The 21,405-nt window shown below is 41.2% G+C and overlaps 1 protein-coding gene across 2 annotated transcripts in view; it reads left to right on the plus strand.

Moving 5' to 3' along the window:
• SATB2 (SATB homeobox 2) overlaps nt 1-21,405 on the plus strand; it is a gene marked incomplete at its 3' end in the record, with an annotated part of 128,047 nt that overhangs the window by 13,881 nt on the left and 92,761 nt on the right. For both annotated transcript variants that reach the window (XM_080620594.1, XM_080620595.1), the window contains exon 3: nt 6,156-6,332. In XM_080620594.1, the coding sequence (XP_080476720.1) occupies nt 6,156-6,332 (177 nt within the window). The remainder of the gene's footprint in view (nt 1-6,155; nt 6,333-21,405) is intronic.

A 21,405-nucleotide genomic window follows, 5' to 3' on the forward strand; every position in this document is an offset into this window, starting at 1 on the left:
ATAGGTTGAACCTGGGATCTGCTTCAAGTCTGATCCCTCTTGAGTGGGAATAGTCATGTCTGTGTGGCACTGTGGAAACGACACGGTTGTGCCTGTTCAGCATGGCATTGCATATCCTGTATCTGCAGCCCTCAGCTGGGCTCTGCAGGCTTTTTGGGGCAAGATCTCACGTCATCACCAGTTACAGCTACACTTTGGTTTAAATCAAAGTGGTGTTGAGATCAGAACAAAACCCTGTTTTTTCAAATACTATTTGGTGTCCTTCCTCTTAGAAAAAAAACCCAAGCAACATTTTGGAATGCAGTTGATCTTTCTTCATTATGAATTTATCTTCTCTCATTATATGTGATCCTAAAGGTCTTTTCCAACCGAAATGATTCTGTGATTTAGGTTTTTTTCAGCTAGTTGAGTCTTAAATAGAAACCTCCCGTTTATTAGCATACGCACTAGGTTTTCATTCCGGATCACATCGGGATTTGCAGTTTATGCTGTCTTGAGTAAGTGGCACACTGAAGCTTTGAAGCGTCACCTGGTTTTCTATTTTACTTCTGGGTGGTGGTGTTAAGTTTTTCAGAGTAGAAATTACAGATTTACATTGCTCTAGGATGTAGGATGGCCATCTTTGGTGCAGAAATTCAGGTATTTTCTGGTAACTGAAGCTGTCAAACTGAATTGTTTTCTGCCTTTACAATTAGAGCTGCACGATGTGAGGAGGAGAACGAGTAAACCTCTCCTGTGCCGCATGGACCCTGATTTCTGCCTTTTAAAACAGCTTTCTCAAGTCAGGTTCATTTTCCAAATTTGTTTAAGCGAATGAGAAAGAGTGCTAATACCAAATTGGTATATGTAAGGTCAGCTCCGTAGCAGCGCAAAGAGAAGTAAATAGCTGGGCTGCTTTCCCTTTGGTGCCTTTGGTGGGTAAAGGGCTCTTGCCTAAAGAAAAAAGCAGAAGCAGATTTGGCTTAGGAAATGTTTGTAGTTTGATTGCTTCCTGTGGTTATTGCCAGTTGTGGAAGCAGGCTTTATTGTTAAATGTATGGAATCTTTATCTAGATAATTTCTGAACGACCCGTGCTTTGCTAATTGAGCTTCCTAGTCTCAGTCACAGGGTAAGAGTCTCATCTTAGAAGTCCAGCTGAAATTGCTGTAATTCAATGTTTAAATGTGTGATTGGGAATAAACCTTTGTGGATTCTCCTTGTGCTGTTACCTAGATTTATTTCTTTCTCCCTCAACCCCACCCCATGTTGGAAAGACAAGCTTAGAGAATAACCCACGTTACAGGTTCTGCTGAGGGAAGTGTTTTCTGCATAGAATAATGAAGGGTTTTCAGCAGTTTATACATTTTCAAAGAAATATCCTTCTTTTTGAGCTCCCATCCATAGAAATGTGCTTTGTCTGTGAGGGAGATTTCTCTGCGTGTGTGTCTGTGTTCTGTTTAAAAAAACCCCACAACAAGCACCAACAAACCCTAAAAACCCAAAGCACAACAGCAACAACAAAAACTTTATTTTCCACTTTCTTCATTTGATAAAAATCTCTGCGCTGTAGAATGATTTCCTTTGGGTTTGACACCACCATTTGATCTCGGTTTTTAATAATTTTGGTGGGTTTCACTCCCAGAAGAAAACATGCTTGTGCTGTGAAGTATTCCCACTAGAAATGTGGGAAAACCTCATGTTACTCAGGGCTAAGAACTGGCTTCTTTATTAATTCCCTGCTAGACAACCCCTGTACAGTAAATCTTTCCATAACACCATGCTGTTGAAATTAATCAAGCTGATGTTTGGAAATTGTTCAAATTAGATTAAATTAAATAACACCTAGACAGGGCTTAAAACTTGTGCTGATGGAAACAGATTTTAATCTAAAAAGACACAAATTTTATTGTTCCTCTTCTTATTGGTTGATCTTTATCTTGTACTTATTAGGACGCGCAAGCGTTGCTCTCTATTTAATGGCTGGAGACGTGGGTGGCTGAAATAGTTTAACATCCTCCTCAGCTTTCTGTATCCTTTTCTTTTTTGCTTTAGGTACCAACTCTGTGGTGGTTATGGGAGGTAGACAATGTGTAGAAGTTCAGTGTTGATCGTATCACCTTTATTGCTTTAAAGCATGCACTGCACAAAGTAGCATTTGCAAATGAACAAAGGAGACTGTGCAGGACTTCTTAATATCTACTTTCTCTTGTCCTTCTAGTTGGTCATTGGAAATTTACAGCTTTTACTTAGAAATTTTACAACTGAAAATGTTTTCCAGGGAGCTGCATATCTGCATTTTAGTAATACTTTTAACTGGCTTCAAGGCTTTTTTTTGGGGGGTAAACATGTAATGTTTCATGCAGCAGAGTGTCCAGAGTTTTCACTTCTTGAATGAAATGGCTGATTCTCTTCCCTTCATTTATTACGAATGGATTGCTCCGTGGTGAAATTAAACTATAGCTTGAAATGGACAGGGAGGAAAAAACATGCATTTGGAGACAGGTCTCTGATACATATTTAATTTCTTCTCAATTTCTTTGCCCCTTAGAAGAGTCTCAGCAAAAAATGCAACTGTGTTTAGAAAGTCTTCTCTGTTTTTCCATGAAATCAACAGCAGAGCTTAAATTCCATCTCTGATTTGTAATGTATGTTATACAAAGTACCAGTCATTACTAACTGTTCTGTTCTTCTGGGGAGTAGTGGGGACAGTTTTTCCCTCTTCTCTTCCATGGATTAGAAGGAATTCTCGATGTGTATGAATGTCGTTATAAGAGCCTTAATGTAGATGTTGGTTTATGCTCCCGTAACATTTTATGCAGATGCTATCTGTATGGGGTCAAAGCTCTGTGAGAAGCATGAAAGAGCTGCTTGTAAGTCAGTTAAGTGAATTAACATCAAGGAGAAAAAGTCTTTTGTATAATTGTGATCACTGTCAATGTCTTGTATGCATTCCAGTATTGTGTTCATCCTTTAGGGAAACAAATTGTTTCCTTTTCAGCCCTCAGATTACTCCTCATTTTCTCCATGTGTGAAAATCAGTGCTGTATGTCTTCTGCCATGAGCATCATTCACTGCAGCATCTCTCTAAAGTTGAGAGGGCAAATGCACAGAAGCGACCCGAGCCTTTTTTGTGCCTATGCATGGGAGAGGGAGGATGACAGTAGCTCTGGCTGATCGGGCATTAGGGAAAGAGCTGAGAAGATTCAGGATTTACGAGTAAAGCTGCCTTGCATTGCTGTAGCACTGCATGCAAGACTTCGTTATGGATGCTTGGTCTCTTGCTCTCTGAATATTGCTCTGAGTTCTTCAACTGGAATGACAATGAACAGTGACTAACTTGCATTGCTCTTCTGTAAGGGCCCTGTAGTAAGCTGGAGGTGTTATACATGCATCTAGGAGTAAGGCATGGTGTATTTCAGTGTGTAAGGAGTATGTTGGCTTTTGGCTGCAGATGCTTTTCACTTCAGATTCCAATGTACTGGAAGTATGTTAATTTATTTTTAGCTAATACCAGGAAACTGGGAAGTTTGAGGCAATAAATCTACTGGAGACATTATAGCTTAACTCTCCAATGCGAAATAGAGGGCAAAGCAGATGGAACTTCCTTGGAGTGAGATTTACTTGGAAATAAGTTAGGTTACTGTTGTTTTTTGTTAAAATAGCATTGGTACTAAAATTCCAGGTGCTATAGAGAGGCAGGAGATTGGGTTAGCAGTGGCAGATGTGGTAACCTGCCCTTTGCTCTCTGTTTTTAAGATACTCAAAGCAGCTTATCATCAGTTACTCTGGGTCACTGAGTTCAGAGATGTTTTTGCAAAAGCTGTTTCTGCAGCAGGGTCCCTGCAAGCATGAGCAGCAGGAAGGGGCAGGAAAAATTATCATGGGCAAGAGTCCTGTGGGTCCTTCATGCCATCCATTGCTTGATGTCATGTATGGCATGTACGCATCAATTCTAGCATTTGAGATCACGTTTATACTGGGACAGTAAATAACAAATGTGGAGAATAGGTGCAACTCCTGTGCTCAAAAGGTGGAAAGGCTGTTGTGTGACAAGGAAAGCATCCAGCAGGAGGATAAAAATTGCTGTGGAATCCCTCTCATCAGTTTGTATTCACCTACTTTTTCTGTCTCGCCAAGTTTAGTTTACAGAACCCATAGCACAGCCTCAGCAGTTGGCCAGGTATGTGACTCTTTTGTTAGGACATTAATAGCCCCATCAGAAGTGCTATGATGGGCTTAAGTTCAGCAGGAGGGGACATGTGTTGCTTATGGAGGTTAAATTTCATTGAAACTAGTTAAATGATTTACGAAAAAAGAGCCTTTATTTTTTAACCTTTGCTAGGAATAGACATTTTGTCGCTGATTTCCGAGGAGCAGGCTCAGCCTCGCACTGTCTTTTCAGGAAAGCACCAAGAGAGTTTTTTTCACTAAGATTTTTAGTTTTTTTTAACACCGTGTGTTAAAATTTGGCTGCTTGAACTTGCAAAATGCATGTTTAACCCAGAATCAAGCAGTGATGAGGGAGAAGCATCAATGTGATGCCATAACCTACTTACACATTACTTCAGGATGTGTTTTAAAGCAAGGAACTGAAACACATCAGCTGAATATCGTTGCTTGTAGCTTCTGCTGCTGGCCTGCAGGTAGAATGTCAGATTGGGAGCTGCTCCATGCCCGAAAGGTCACTAAGCAAGAATCGTGTATCTAAAATATATTTTAAGGTAAATCTGGTCTCTGCAAATTCAAGACAAAGAGGATTTGAGTCCCACAGCATTTGTTACTGATGTGACTATATCTATTTCAGGGTGACTCCTCTGAAGGAATATATAACTATTGTAGATACTGAAGGTACTGATAGTAGATGATCTCGAAGATGCTTAAGTGTATGGAAGGAGAACTGGAACATGGCTTTCTTCTCTTTTTCCCTTAACGAAGCGCGTGGTCCAGGAATGCAGTGATTCGTGTCTGGCCTTTCATAAATATGCTCAGTTACTTTTCATAGTTGTTATCTACTGGAAATGGTTCTATTTCATGCTGAAGAACAGAGGTTAGAGGCGAACTATCTGGCAGTATTATGAGCCTTAGTTAGCACATTTGGAGAGCTGCTTTAGGCTGAGATTTGCCCCAGTATTTCCCAGTTTATCTGGGGGCTACCACATTGTATATAATAAATAAATAAATTTCTGTGACTGGAGGTAATGGTTTTTCCTTTGCCATCCCCTGATTACAGCCTGGCCTGTAGCAAGTGATGAAAATGGCCATGCAGTGCTGTAGGCTTTCTGTCTGCTCCATCTTCCCTCTGTGCATGCACTTCAAGTACTGTAGGGCAGTTCCTGTAAATTGGCTTGTTTCTCTACTGTCTGTAGTATTGTATCCCTTTAAGTTCATGCCCCACAACTTACTGCCATAGATGACTTGATCCTGTAACCACAAAAGTAAATTTACAATGAAACAGAACAAAATTGAATCCAGACCACCCCCTGAGTTTTCCACTTCTGTGGTTCCTCCTCATCCTAGATCCTCTTTCGAAGAGAGCTGTTCTCACTCTCTTCATGCATGCAGTGGGAGAACAGCCCCTTGCCTCTCTGGGTCTGCATGACCAATAGCTGCCAGAACAAGGTAATCATTTTCAGTGAAATCAATGCAAGGATATTTTCCTTGCACAGTGAGAAGACTGGCCATGGTCTGAATGTGTGCAAATAAACCTATCTCAGCCAAGAGCTGCATATGGGAGTAGCCTCTGCTGACTCCTCCATACATTGACTGTGGGGAGGGAAGCAGAAGTGGCATTTGCGTGTCAGGTTTTCATTACAGGCGAATGTGGAGCTCTGACCTGAAAGAACAGGGACATTCAAGGAACTGTAGAAAACTTCTGCAATGTTGAAAAGGTCTTATTAGGAAATCTTGTTCATCCTCATGCTGACTGTGATTGTGTTCCTGAATTGTATTCTCTGGAGCTTTTAGTGTGGTTTTTAAATGAGTCAAGTGATGAGACTTCAGTATTTCCCTTGGAAAGAAAACAAAAGCTATCCCACAGGGAAAAAAGGCAGATTTCCACTTAAGATGAGCCTTCTAGGAGGTGTTTTAATTTACAGCTTTAACCAGAGATGTATGACACGCTTGTTGTTCTTCTCTTACTGATGCTCTGCTTGCTTTTTTTCCCCCCCCCATCTAGGTTTGATGATTCCAGTCTTTTGTGTGGTGGAACAGTCGGACGCCTCTCTTGAATATGATAATCGAGAAGAACATGCTGAGTTCGTTCTGGTTCGCAAAGATGTGCTCTTTAGCCAGCTGGTGGAGACAGCGCTCCTGGCTCTGGGGTATTCCCACAGTTCTGCAGCTCAGGCACAAGGTATTCAATAAAGTTCTTTTCCTCCTTCTGTGCACTGGCAGAAGACGGCATCTGAGGTTATTCAATGTAAGGAGTAGGCAAGAAAATTGGTGGCAAATCTTGGCAGTGGTTATATCAGTTGTGTTGATTTCTTAATCTTAAACTAGGTGTGCAACAAGCCCTACCTTGTTGGCCTCCCTAGAAAGCATGAGCTGGATCTTGCTGAAGTGTGAAATGTGATATTCACGACACACTTGCATGAGGCAGGTTGCTGCTTTGAGGAAGTCAGCACAGAAGAGCTAGATAGAATCTCTAGGTGTACAGCTAGATGGTATCTAGTATTTCTCTTTGTAGCAGGGCCGTTTTGAGCAACATATTGTAGTCTTTTCATTTTTTAAATTATAGGTTGTATATAATGGTGATACATATATACACATGCTCTCTTTATGGCCAGTAGTTGTAGGGCTATAAGTACAGGCAGATTTCTCTCTTTTCACTTACCTACTATATTGCTGCAAAGCCTTTTGTGAAGCTCTATATTCTCTTCCACTTAGAGATGAATCTCCAGTAGCAGTGAAATCTTAAAATAAACAAAACTTTCCTCTCTCAACCCAAAATATCAGCTTGAAAAAAACAAACCTAAAATTCTAATCTTGAAGGAGATAGGCAGCAGGTGGTGGGTTAGGAAAAATCTTCCCAGAATGAACTTTCAAGAGGCTTTCATACTAAACAGGTTATTTCAGTTCTTATTCTTTTGGATGAGAAGCCTGTAAGTTTCAGTTTCATCTCCATGTCACCAGTAAAACCCGTGTGCATTTAGAATAGTGTAATAGAAGCTTTGCCTGGGGGGTTTGGATTTTATCTATTGGTTTTAGTTATTTTGTATAGCTAGGCATTTGAACGTGCAAACAGAGGGAGCAGCTGTGATGTTGCATCCAGGAGTTCCAGGCAGTGGTTAATAGCACAGGCACCTTGTACAAACTTCTTTCCAAGCAGGGTGATAATGATTCATTTCCTCTGTCAGCCTCTGCTCTGAGAGAGGCTCAGGTTCTTTACATAGGCAGAGCTCACTCGCATGTGTTTATTTGCACAACAGGGTAGTAAAAGCTCTGCAAGAAGGTAGTTGTTTTGGTTTTTAATATGAAATGTTTCATGTCATTTTAGGGACACTTTTCTTCTGAATGTAAAAGGTCAGCATATCCCACTGTTTCCATCCTGGTGTGCCAGCCTCCTGTTTGACAGCGCTATCCATCTCAGTTAACACAGTTGCTCAATGTGTTGCGAACTAACATGTGGAACGTGCTGCATTAGGTGGCTAAGATTTCATTCTTGGCACTTACAAAGGGGAATGAGCTTTGTAAGAAACCTGCTCCAAGGAGGCATGCCATTCAGTGCGGTGATCCACACTGGCTGAACATCTCACCTGGGGGAACCTTGCTTTTGCAGCATCTCTCTGTTGTGAGAATAGCAAGGAGGAGAAACAGATTGACTCACAAAGGAAATTAGTGACCGTGCAGGGAGGAAGCGGCCACTGTGTTTTTGAACTACAGGCTTTGACAGTGAGCAGGTTCAGGTACTCATCTGTCACTTGATGTGTCACTCGAATAACTCATCTAGAAAATAAAAGTTGAATCTCAAATTGTTGTAATTAGTCTTAAAAGACTTCGGCATTTTTGTTTTTAAGGCAGCAATTGCCTTTCACTAGAAAGCATCAGATGGTATAATATTTAGAAACAACAGAAAGTACCTGAAAGATCTGTCAGCTAACAAATCTCTTACTTGGTCAGTTTAGTTTACCTTCACACTGAAGGATCAGCTCTTCAAAGTCTTTTACGCATCCTGGACAAATAATGCAGGTCATGCTGATTTTAATACGTGAAGCTGAAGTAGTATGTTGCTTCTGTGCTAGCTGTCTGCAAGCTGAGAGATGAGGTACAGGCAGAGAGAGCGAGCTGACATCTCTCAGATTGTTTAGATAAATGAGAAAACTTACATAATATTGGGCTAGAATATGTCAGCTGAGGTTGACAGAAGCATGCTGCTCAATTGTTGCTCTAAGGATTAATTTAGGAACACAATTTTCTGATCTTAGGAAAAGAAAAATGAAGCTATTTGCTTTATTCATTCTGGCTATAGGAACAGCCTACTTCTGTTCTAGTGCTTGGGATTAATTTCATTTAGCAATATACATTGATAAACAGTCACTTAGTTCTTCTTCATGCTTTATGATCAGCTGAATTACAGAATCTGCATGAGAAGCTGAAGATCCTCAGGTGCATTTTTCAAAATGATAAACCTTTGAACAACATGCTGTGCAAAACACTGACATGAGTAGGTGTCCCTGTGTGCTTCAGGGACAAAGTAAATGTGAGCTTGTCAAAGCTTTTGTATTGTAAAGGCTGTCTAAGCTGTAATGTAGCATGTAATAATTGTCACCTTTCGAGTTGAGAAAGTGTTTCGCTTCGCCCCCCTCTTGTTTTGGAGTACTGAGAGGAGTAGCAATGTTCATCTTGTGGGAAACATCTTGCCTTTGCCTATTCCTTTTAGAACAGGGTCTCCAGTGGCAGATAAAAGAGCTAGTTGTGGGGGAAAAGAGGAGTTCTGGCAGCAGAGAGAATTGCTGTGCGATTTCACACCGCCTTCGCTGCGGTTCGCCATGGCACTTCTACAGCCCTGCTGAGGCTTGAGCAGGCGGTGCGCGCCTCACTGCGGGGCCCTGCCTCACACTTGCCAGCGGTACAGCAATACAGCAGAGCCTGGGTGCCAGAAAGGAGATGTGGCACAGAGGGATGGGTGCTGCGTTGCCTCCCTGAGGGGTGTGTGTGCCCCAAGGGGCAGTGCCATGGGGCTGCCTGCCTGGGCAGCAGCAGAGCTCTCCAAGGAGGTGATGCTGTTGTGTGAGCCATATGAGCTGCAGCCTGCACACACAGCTGCCACCTGGCCTGAAGCCTCAAACCAATGGTCACTTGGCTTATCATGGCTAGTTTTTAGTCCTGTTCGTTAGGTAAACTGAGAGGAATCTTAGCATAAACAATCTTGAGACAAACATGTATCAGGATGTATACGTGAAAGTGGCCCCATGCCTCACTGGAAGAAGCTCTTTATTCCCCCACACAGTTTGGGCAGGACACATTTATTCCACAAACAGCTGGTTGTGAACATTTTTTGTTGATGGTGGCAAGAGCAGAGACTTTTCCAGCGAGTGCTGCCCCCGTGAAACTTCCCTTTTCTGACAGGAGCTGTGAAAAGTCTTCTGGAACAGCATGGGAATGCGTTAACAGCTTGGCACTGGGGTGTGAAAGTTGGTGGTGTGAATGGCAACAAAGGTTTAATAAACATTTATGTATTTTTCTTTCATCACTCGAGTCTACACCTGACACTAGGGAACCTGCTGCATGTGCCTTCCAGAGAGGAAGAGAGTCATGCTTTAAAGGGGCACCTGTTCTGCGGGTAGTTTAATAAAATTTACATGCCCTGATGCAATTTCATGTTATTTTATTTTTTTTGTGAGTGGGGTATTCTAACCAGGCTATGCAAGAGAAAGGGACTAGTAGGGGCTACATACAGTACGTAGTAGTGAGTGCTGGGACCAGGGTAGTATGAAAGTAGCTGCAATCTGGAGTACCCTGTGTGTAGTCCTGCAGGTTTGGGACCTGCTGCGGAAGCTGATTCCCTCCTCCTTGCAGGGTGGAGGAAGAGCAATGCTAGTTTGGTTTTAGCAAGTTCTACTTTCTTAAAATCTGTATGAAAAAGAAAATAGTGTGATTTCTTGTGGATATGTGTATATATGGGGGGTTTTTTTTCATTTTGACCAGTTCCTTGTTATCTGTTGTGAGCATATACACAGAACTGGTGTACATTGTCTGCGAAAGCTTGCAAAGCTGAATGGGCCTTCTCCTCCCAGGTGCTTCTGCTAGGTGTGTTGGCAGGGCACTGGAGTCAAAGAGTGACTGCCTTGACTGCTGTGTCTGTGCAGTCCAAGTGGTTGCTTGGATCAGTTGCTGTGTGTGGCCACTGCAAGAAAAAGGGTGTACACAAGAGTGAAATGGTGCTGAGATGCCAAGTGGAGCAGAAGGAGGAGTGAGAAAATAGTGGAGAGAAGTTAACACAGAGCAAAAGAAACAGTAGGTCTTTCCCATTCCTGTCACTGTAGATATTGCCAAGCCCTAATTCTTGAGCAATGTATTGCCAGGAGCAGAGCCATTGCAAGAGGCAGTGCGTTGCATCAATGCCTTGGAGGCCTCATCATGCTGTTGGGTTTCTTCTCCTGCTGTGTACTGATGGAAGAGTGGGAAGCCTTGTGGCTGCAGAGAGCTGGGGGTGGCCGGTCAGAGTGGAGGGCTGGAAGGAGAGGCTGGCAGTGGTCAGTGGGGAAGGTGTAAGACAAGAATTAGAAACAGAAAAGGTTTAAGTATGTTGCTTTGCCATATGGAGTTGCAATAGCTGGGCACGGAGGAGAGCGATGCTTTGTGGTGACTGGGATTTCGTGAGCTGAGGTCAGACAGCATCAGCCATCAGCCTTGCATGACTCCAGCGAGGAAGAGGAGAACTTTGTTGCTGCCAGTCAGTGCCTGGCCAGAGGAGCTGATGGGGGTATCCCTGCCCTAATGGCATGACTTTAGAGCTGTATCTCAGGACCAGCTGCCCTTCTCTAGCAACCCTGCCTGTAGGGCTCTAATGTTGCTTGCAGCCATGGGAAGTTGTAAGACAAGCTTGACTTGGCTTTGGTATTTCTGCAGAGTGCTGTGCTCTGGAACACTAAGTGGAGCTATCCTTGCAGGGAGCCACAGCAAGAGTGAAAGGTGACTCTCTCCTGACTGTACAGCAAGGAAACCAAGACACAGACACATAAGGGCTCTCCTCTGGGTCCATAGTGCATGTGGCTGGGACAGGAAGGAACCCAGACTGCATGTGTGTTCATTTCCCTCAAGGTTGTCTAAATAGGTGAGCTCAGCCCTGGTCTCTGCTGTTAATTGGAGGCCTCTTGCACTTGCGGCTTGCATTTAAGTAGTATTTCAAAGCAAAGGCATTTCTGTTTGATATGATGACGTTTAGCAAATCAGCCCAAACCTCAGGCTGCTGTGTGTATGTGGCAGCCTGAATGCTGGGCTCCTTCACTCTGGGTAGCCTCTGTGAGACCAGTGTGAGCATCTTGCCACTTACAGGATTATAACCATGTGTGCAAATACTTGAAGGGTGTAAATACCGATAAGGATTTGCCTAAGCTGGGCCAGGAGGGTAGGGCTCTGGGGCAATTGGAAGGACCTAAGCGGATGATTAGTGTGGAAAGATGCTGTGAAATATTCCCATCTGTGCTGTATCCAGGACCACAATAGCTTCCAATTGAATGTCAGGTAAAGGCAGAACATACCAGCTGGGGGCTGTATTGAACATGCACAAGCTGGTTTTATATTTCTGTATCTAGAAAAGTACAGTAAAAGTGTGGTGAAACTCTGCTAAACTGTGCTTGATGTATGCTGCTAGGGTTGCTGCAGCTGAGAAGACCAGATATGTTATTTTTAACACTCGTGCAAGGTAGCAGTATGGAGAAAATGAGAGGAAAGCTGGGATCAGGCTTCTCCTGTGAATAATGTGCAGTAAATTACAAGGGTGCTATAATCTGGGATCTTCGGCTCCTCAGCCAAGTTCAGTGTCATCTGCATGTCATAGACGTGGCTCCCTGTTCAAATACCTTCTAGTCAGCATTATACTGGCTTTAATGAATAGGAGAGACCCTGGTGATACAATGACTTAAATAACAAGACAATGCAGCAATCAGCAAACTGAATGTTGGGTCATTTCCTGGCTCTGTTACTGTTTGCTGCTACTTTTTTCTTTGTAGAGATAGCACAGTGGTCTCACCAAACAGAGTTGTCAGTCTGTGTAGAGTTGCTCAGTTTCCCTCAGCTCAAACTCTTTTGCTAGGGTATGATCACCATCCTAAACCAATGGGCCTTAAAACAATTGACAGCAAGCAACCCAGCTCTCTTTGGTTCAATTTTCAGCAGTTTGGTCTTATTCCATCTAGAATTAACAGCTCCTTTACCTTTAGTAATCCCCTTTGTCCCCTTTGCTTCTACTGGAGACACTTTTAGTGGGTAAGCTTTTTTTTCTTGCCTCCAGTTTTGGGTCTCCAGTAAAAGACCAGTTTAGCAGTAATATGTGTGAGGGGTATGACTCAAATGGACATCTTGCAATTTCATGACAACTTGTCTGGGGTTGCTGAGGCTGGATTTTTTGCAGCAATATTCAGCCATCCAGATCAAAGTTTTCCTTGTGAAAGCTCCCCTTCTTGAACTGTACATTGCTTGAGTTGTGGTCTTTGTCTTTCTCCCTGATGTTTGAAGAAAGTGGTCTGAGTACTTCTCAAATATTTATTTCCCTCCCTATATACAGACATCTACCATCAAATCACTGTGTTGTCTACCCTACAAAACTTCATGACGACTGTAAGCGAAACTCAATTACAGGAACCATGAGAGAAATGAATTTAATGAGAATATTGAAAACCTCTTCCTTCTTTGGTTTTGTTTTTGGTTTTGTTTTTTTCTTCTTCTTCTTTTTGATAGGCATTTCAGTGCATAATGGACACGGGGTTTGAAAGACACTGTTATTAAAGGATCGGCATCTCATCCCATTTCAATTGAAGCCGCAGCGTTCTCTTTAAACGTTGCTTGGAACTCTAAAGAAATCTTACGTAAAAAATGAAAGGAGAGGTAGACATTGAGGCTGCTTATATTTTTCTTTCTTTTTTTTTGTGGAAAACATGACATACAAAGAAATGTTAGGATGTAATATGTATAAAATGGACTGTATTTTATGTTTTACTTTGTTTTATATATAAACACATATAGCTTAATTAAAATATAAATGTACACATATATTTTATACATATACACACATACAAATACAAATTTATATGACAACATAGTATATATGTGGAAACAAAAGATCAAAATCCAATTAGTAAACCAACCTTTCAGGTTACTTGTCAGCCTCATTCTCCATTTGTAATGTTATTTTAAGTAACCTCATTATCCCAACAGCATGAACTCTAGTGAATACTTGAGTCTTTGATAAGGTCACTGTAAAAGTTCTTAACATCTGACCGGTGGTCAGGAAGTGTCTCTCTTTGCTCTCCTTCCCTGCCAACCTGCCATGCTTCTGTGTGTAAAAGCTGCCATGTGATGTTGGCTTTCTGATCCCAATATATTATTTACAGGATTCTTGTGATGGAACAAAACCTTCTACAAATAATAATCTATTTTTCTAGATGGCAAACATCTGGGTTGTATAAGTAAATGGGTAATTTATTAGTGTTCGAACAGCTTAAAGGAAGGTAACTAAAGGTAGGCCTGAACAGCTCAGCACTTCTGACAGCCACTTTCCATCTCATTTGCGATTTGTGATTGAGCACAGCACCACTGGCAAGCAGGAGAGGAGACAGGGGTGAAAGGAGGGAGCAGCGCGAGCTTTGGCTGTCCCAGTGAAACACCCTTTCTTCTTTCCCTCTGTGTCTGTGAGACTCCACGTACCTGTGGTGGGAGCTTGAGGCCAAGTGCTTTGAAACGCATCATGCTTTGGTGGTGGCATTTGTTCCATGGTCACAATGGATCAAACTCCAGCTGTGCTATGGATAGAAATCATTAAACCTTTTCTTCTTATCTCCTCCCTTTGTTTCTGAGAAAAATTGCTAAGGCTGTAACAGCAAATCGGTGCTTCTGTTTGCTTTCGATTTGCTTTACGTTGCAGGCTGTGTGCAAAAAGAGAGTGCTGCAGGACAGAAGTTTCTTCAAGACTTGTGTTCTTCAAGGAAAGATTTTCACATATTCTGCCAGCTTTATAAACCAATGAAGAAATGCTGGGGAAATTGGGCCACAGGCTTTTTTGTGTCACGGCAACCCTTATAATAGTTTGGGGTAAAATAAAAATCAGGTTCACTCCAAAAGGCCTGTGTGCACTCAATTAAAAACTTAGACGAGCATATAATAAATTCTGATTTTTCTTGGCCCCCTTCCCAACCTCTCAGCTAAGCCCACAAGCCCGTGAACCACTGGTATTTCTGAGGAAAATTGGGAAATGGTCTTTATTAATTTTAATTTAAAATAAAATCTGATCATGAAACAGTGCTGTATTTAAAAGTGGGAATAAATTAGGTTAGACTAGGTCTTCCCCTGTCCAGAGAAGGAAAATGAGATGCAGTTAGCAGCCTGTTAGCAAACAAGCTAAGTATTTGAACATTCAGTAGTATGAGGAGAGCAAAGCCCGGTGCTGGTTAACGTGCTAAGGTAGCTTTTTTTGCCTGCTCCCCCTTTTTCTTTTCTTTTTTAGACATTTTTGTCTGCTGAGATTTTTTTGCCCCGCCCCCACTCCTGATCTAGATAAGAGAAGCATCGTTTTAACCCTATGGCATGAGAGAGTGCTTCTCACTCCAGCTGCACATTGCCTTGCTCCATCTGCCTTCCCAACAGGGGCACAGAGCTGAGCCCACCTTTAGCTGCTTCTTTCTTTAAACTAGCAGAGGCAGGGTACATCCACTGGATTGGTTTCTGCTTATTGGGAAGCACATCTCAGCTTTTAGGATCTGGTTCGCCTTGGGCATAGGTTCCCCTATGCAGCATTTATGATGAGTATGCTGCTGGGGAAAAAGCAGAGCTCTTTCTGCTGGCTGGTCTGTCTGAACTCTTATTGTCATCTCTGCCCCAGTCTGGATCTCGCTGCACATGTGAAGGGGAATTGGTTTGAACGTGTGGAGAGCAATGGTGCTGTCTGCGAGGTCCCTTGCAAACTTACGGTGTAAGACAGTACTCTGCAATCCCCTTCAACCACATTGACAAGCTAATCATAAAAACCAGTTTGGTTTGAAACTGAAAACCGAACGAAGTAAGGGGAGAAAATGTAAAGGGCTAAACAGAAAACGTTCCCTGGTTTAAAAAAAAGAGTGCAAACACGCTGACCCCTATTCTGTGTCTCTATAGGAAAGATCTTTCTGGCAAAGGGTCAGTTTGGAGGGTTTCTCACCACTGGGTGTGAGCACTGTAGAGGGGACCTGGCTTTAATCCTCCTGGCCCTTATTGGAATATAAAGTAACATCAAATACAGTTGCTGTCAATCAGTAAATGTATTTGATGTTTGCATCTCTGGTACCAGTTGAATTTTCTGCCTTCCTGCCTTGTTTGTCATTGGGGGTCTGCAGCAGATTAAATGGCTACATTGGCAGAATGGAAGAAGATGAGCAAAAAATGATGCTGTTGACCTCCTTTTGCCTACTGTCCAGCTTCCTGGGAACCCACTCAGAGAGTACTGATGGTGGTTCAAATTCAAGCTATGACTGGGAGAAGCAGGTATGTAGGTCCTCCTCCCGTCCACTGGACTACTTCATTATTCAGGATGTGTGTCTCTACCTCTCTGTACTGGTGCAGGGCTTATGGAGAATTGCTGATACTCTTCCCTTTGGCCACTGAATACCTTTGGTTTACGTAGACAACTTAAAAAAATACATATTTATACATACGTGATTAAAAAAAAGGCATTGCATCAAGTTAGATGAGGTTGGGGTATTTATGGATGATTTTACTTTCAGCTTTATTCCAACAGAAAAATAAGGCTTCTAGGATAAAGCAGCTATCTATTAAATAATAGAGCTATAGTAATCCTGGCATCTGGAGTCTGTATTGTATGCCGTTTCATTCCCTGGTTTTGTATGTGCAGCATCTTTGACTTCACCTAGCTGTTTCCAGAGTTCCTAATAAAGAGTTAAATTCAAGCAAGCAGGCTAGGAGGAGAACGCATGTGCCAGTCAGGATTCTTAGCTAAATTGCTTTCATACTTTGTTTTTGTAATATATTTGCTGCTTAGCCACATTTTGGCCTTCTTCCTTTTTCTAACAAAAATCATTATGTGGGATAGCTAGTAGATAGTTCCTACTTTCACAGTGACAACTCCATGCTAAAAATGTCCTTTGGCATAGGGATCGTTAACTGATGGCAATTTGTCTGCCTTTCTGAGTAGGCTTTTTTTTCGGCACCGGCTATAGAATCTGTGAAATAGTCTGTGGGGGGAAAAGTGTTTATCTTGTGTTGAAACTGAGAATGGACCAAATGCTCGAGGAAAAGAATGTATCAAATAATGAGCTATAGATAATACTAAATCTTTTCAAGATCCTGGAAGGAGATGTTTAGGCAGAATTGTGCGGCAGTCAGCACGAGAAAATTGGCATTTTGTGAAATGCTACCGTAGAATGTGTTTCACACGTCACTGTTTATGTATCCATTTATATAGATAGCATCAATTACACATTTTTAAATGTTGATGATGGGTCTAAAAACTACATGCATTACGAACATGAAAGTTTCTTTTTCTGTGGCTTGAGCATGGAGAACAAGTCTGTTTTTTTCCCCCTCAATTTGAAAACTGTGTTTGTTTGCTTAAAAGAATGAAGAACGGTGTTTCACTGGTAATATTCACAAAGGTTTATTAATATTTTATTGTGTAGCTTTTAAATAGAGGGATACACATACTATTTTTTTTCTCTGCTATCTCTGCAAAAAGAGCATAGCAACACCATGCATTTGCATTTTTCTGATCACTAAAAATCCCCCCTACCATAAATGTGTATGTGAAATTGAGAACCTAATTAAAAGATTAACAGCATGTACAGTACTTTACCCAAAAGGCATGTGTTAATTTGTTAAAACACTAAAGATTTTTATGCTGTCTTTTTTTTTTTGATGCTATCAAAATATTTTCAGTGGAACTGGTTGAACCTGGTCTCTTTATTATAAATTCTTCTGCAGAGTAAGATGACTTAATTTCATGTCTAATTGCATAAGGAATTATAAATTATCTTTTCTAGGAGACCTATGACACTAAAACACAGAATGAACAAATAAAACTGATTTGTTCTAGTACAAATGAAGATACATGGCAGTATTTTTATTACAGACACCATTTGTTTGGGTTGAGTGTCTGAATATTTTACAATAAGATGCAAAGTGCTCTTTGTTGAGCAGTCATACTAGCAATGCATCTTAAGGTGTTTTACAGCTAGTTGCCATGAAACGAAGAAACCCAAATCAACAAAAACCAGCCCCACCTATAAAATAACCCCCTATGCAGGATGGGATAAATCTGTTGCAAAGGAAATATGTTTTATATGCATTCATAGAAGTAACGGGATCTGCCTCATGGATCAAACATAGAACTTTGCTGTTCACAGAGGAAAGACCTGTTGGTTTCAAAAGTGTTCTTTTGAAAAGGTGAAAAGGTGACTTGCCGTATGTAAAATGGTAGTTTCCAGCTAGGTAAGAGATGCCCCAGTCTAAACAAGTGCACACCGGTGAAGGAGTGCGAATCTGGATTTTGGTGGGGAAGCATGACTGATGTATACGACACTGTACTGGAGATGGACATTTCCCTGATGTAAAGGAAATGTAAGTCCTGCCATAGCCCCCTTAGTGCCACATAACCAAAGGGGATGCCTAGTGCTGCAGTTCCCTTCCGGTGACTTCTGGAGAAACCTTGAAGAAATCCCCCTTGCTGCCCCTAAAGCATAACCAGTAGGTACTCTTCGTAAACAACTGAGTATTTACCAGTATAAATTGATGTATTGCTTTCAGAATTGAACATTGTGCGTATGGCAGAATTTAGTAGAAACTATCAATTATTAAAGATTTGGTTTTTGTAACTGCTCTGCATGGATTTTTTTCCGTCATTGAAAATTTAAAATGGTTTATAGTAAAGTTACCATTTTGTACTAAACTGTGTCAGTGTTGGTGTCAAGACTGTTCAAATGTTACCCAATGCCTATTGAACCAGATTAGATTAAACCCTATTATAATATTTAGTGCAAGTAGATTGTCCACAAAGGAATGAATTAATATTCTACTGACCTTTTGAGGGTTTAATTAATAAATTTATCACAAGGATTAGTTTGGTATTGTATAATAGAGATGTTATTTTATTTATATATCCAGAAGTACTTCTATTATGAAGTTTACTGTACAAAGCTGCTTCTGTTAAGCTGATTGTTTTTCCCAGATACTAAAAGATGGATGCCAGATTGTCTAAATCCCAACGTATGTATGCATTTATGATTCTTTTTTTCTAGAAGAGAGCCCAAAAGGGTAGTATGGCACTTCATAAAGGCAAGTAGGACAGAAATGTAATACTTAGACAGCTTCCATGATCTGGTTTGAGTGACGTGAGATGAAAACTGCAGCATTTTTGGTGAAACGTGGATTGCACTAGTAAAAACATTTAGGCCTAATAATCCAAAGTGATTTCAATGACAAAGTTAAGGAGTATTTTTATTTACCATAAAAACCATGAGATTTTTTTTCCCCCTTACCTTCCTGTAGCTATCTAGTAAAATTTCATTTTGCAAGGACTTTTTTGCTTTACAGTTTTGAGTGTGTCTGTACCGGGAAGTGGGGAGGGAAAAAGCAGAAAAGAAGGAAGACAGCCAAGAGAGCAAGTGGTGTTTGTAATAGTAATGTTATGTCTCTGTGAGGGACAGCAGTGTAGTGTAAGTAGGTAGTTTCTTGGTAGTGTAAGTAGGACCTGTCTGACTCTTTCCTCTTCTTATTGAAGTGAGGTTGAGATGGAGTTGTAGGTACAGCTTTAGTACTGATGAGGCACTGTGGTGCCCTATGGTCACCACATGGATTCTGTGGAAAGAGGAGCTGTTACACAACAAAATTGCTGTCAAATGTCTTCCAGGCTTCTCCTGCATCCTTCTCTTCATCTGTGTTTCTTGACATAAACTCTGGTTTTGCATGTAAATTCGAGGGAGACAGAGAAGTCTTAGCTGCAGATGGAAAAAAAACCCCTAGTGTCTTGATATTTTAAAAAATCCAGAATTAGAAGGAGATAAATTTATGTAGCCTTTGCACCATAATAATGTGGAAAGACCTGACACAGAGCCATAAGGCTTTTTTCACAGATTCAGTTGTCTGGAAATTGTGCAATGCTGTTTAAACGGAATGACTTTTAACAGATCGCAATACATTAAAAAATAAATCAGAATTCCTGTTTTCACCAAGGATTACATGATGGCAGTGCTAACTCCAGTTAACAGACAGTGTGCACTTTGTTTCCTTTGAGTGCTTAGCATTTTGTCTAGAGTTTATCCAGCCATATATCCAGGCAGTGGGTATGGATGCAAGCTGCTGTTAATTGAACTGTATTTAGGACTATTAAAACCATCCTGTGTGCTGTATGGCAAGATGTGTATCTAAATTTGCATATGAAGCAATGTAGCTGTAGCATGTGTATCTTGTAGTAACTGTGTATCCCCTAGTCCACATTGTTAGATGCAAAATGTACCTGATTTATTATAAAACAACTTCTTATATCAACATAGCATTTGTCTTTTATAAAACCTGCAGGTTTTTTGCCAGAGCACCCAGAGGTGCAGTTAACGGGAAGGAAGATGGAATATGTCCCAATTTTGGTGTGGATTGTTGGCCTATTGGTCAGGCCTTGTAGTAATGTTTCTACAGAGGAAGGCTGGTCCTGGTTTCCCCTGAACTCATACACCTACTGAATGTCTTTTTACATCCAGCTAGTTGTGTGATATATTTAGGAGAAAGAAAATGCTGTCTGATGCAAGGAGTGATGAGTTTAGATCTGGAAGCAAGAAAAAAATCCCTTCTTTCTGTGCTTGCTGGACTAAGTCTTTTATATAACATGCCTTATAGAAAAAGGGCTACGTTTGTACAGAAGGAGGTGCCAGAATGCTAATAGAAGTATAGCAGCTCATCTGATGGGTGGGACAGAAATCTGCATGCTATCCAGAAAAAAAATTAACCCTGTGTGGGAGTAGAATACCTACTGTTGTCAATTCTTGACATTCTCTTTCCCATACTTCTCGATGAGGGGAGCTTCAGCTTCTCTTTAAAAATTCAATTTATAGAGATAAAAAAATAAAATCTTAGAGGATTCCATCAGAAGCTTGTGAGCACGATCCCATCTTTGGCGTGAGAACACGCAATAGAAAGAATCCAAGCATTTTAATTTGCTGGAAACAAAAGGAAGCGGGTGGGTAACTTTGGGATACAGCTTTGCTTTTTGAAGCACATACTATGCGGGTGTGCGGGCACGTGACAGTGTCATCCTCTGTGCTGGTTTCAAACACGCCTGGGGCCTCCTGTGGCCCTTTGGTTATTTCTGAGCCTTTAGCACTGAGTGCCGGTGGGGGATGTATGGAGATGGGGAAACGAGAGAACTAGATATTAGAATTCAGTAGCAGATTTAAATTAAGCAGAAACCTCAGTATGTTATAAACTTGTAAGGCTATATATACACTATGGCATGTGGCTGGACCATAGTCATGCTCAGCAAACCACTGAATATTATAGGGCAGTTCATATGTTTTCTAATTCTTCCCAGAAAAAAAGAGGATTTCAGTACTGAGTAATATCTTGTCATCCCATTCCTACTGTCAGCAGCACAGCAATATGAACTTGCAAAAATAGAAGATTAAATATTTCCTTGAAATGACATGTTCTCTTTAATATCTTACTGATCTTCTGGCAGAACACCATGGTGATTGACACAAACTGGGGCTGAAAGTGGCTTAAAGGAGCTAATGTAGTTCAGCAAAGGTTATGAAAAAGCAGCACTTTCTCTTAGATGGCCTATGAAGAGGGAGATGGGAAAGGACAAGAAATACTGAAGCCATGAACATGCCTTTATGAGCCAGGAGGAGTCTGAACCGACAATATCATTTGAGGCTTTGTTTCCTTAGTAGGAAGAGTTAAGAACAGAAGTGAAAAAGCTGGTCGTAGTAGAGATAGTAGAGATAATGGCCTGACCTCTTAAAACTTAAGTGTAAGTTGCATATCTCAGAGTCAAATATTCTTTGCAGTCATGGAAACTTAAATGCAGTGTTCTGGTACTACTGTAAGAAGGCCCAAACTGAAACTAGAAGGGTTTGTCTTGGTGTGAAGGCTAAGTGAAATGCAAAAATTAAACAAGCATCCAGTTGTGTGATGTGGAGTTCAGAATCATCACATTCAGTGATGTTAGTGCTCATAATTTGTTGGTGTTGTGGCTTCAACAAGGGATTCTTTACAAGACAATTAAGCCATGT

Source organism: Psittacula echo (genome assembly GCF_963264785.1).
Source record: "Psittacula echo genome assembly, chromosome: 6".
In the NCBI taxonomy this organism is placed as follows: Eukaryota; Metazoa; Chordata; class Aves; order Psittaciformes; family Psittacidae; genus Psittacula; species Psittacula echo.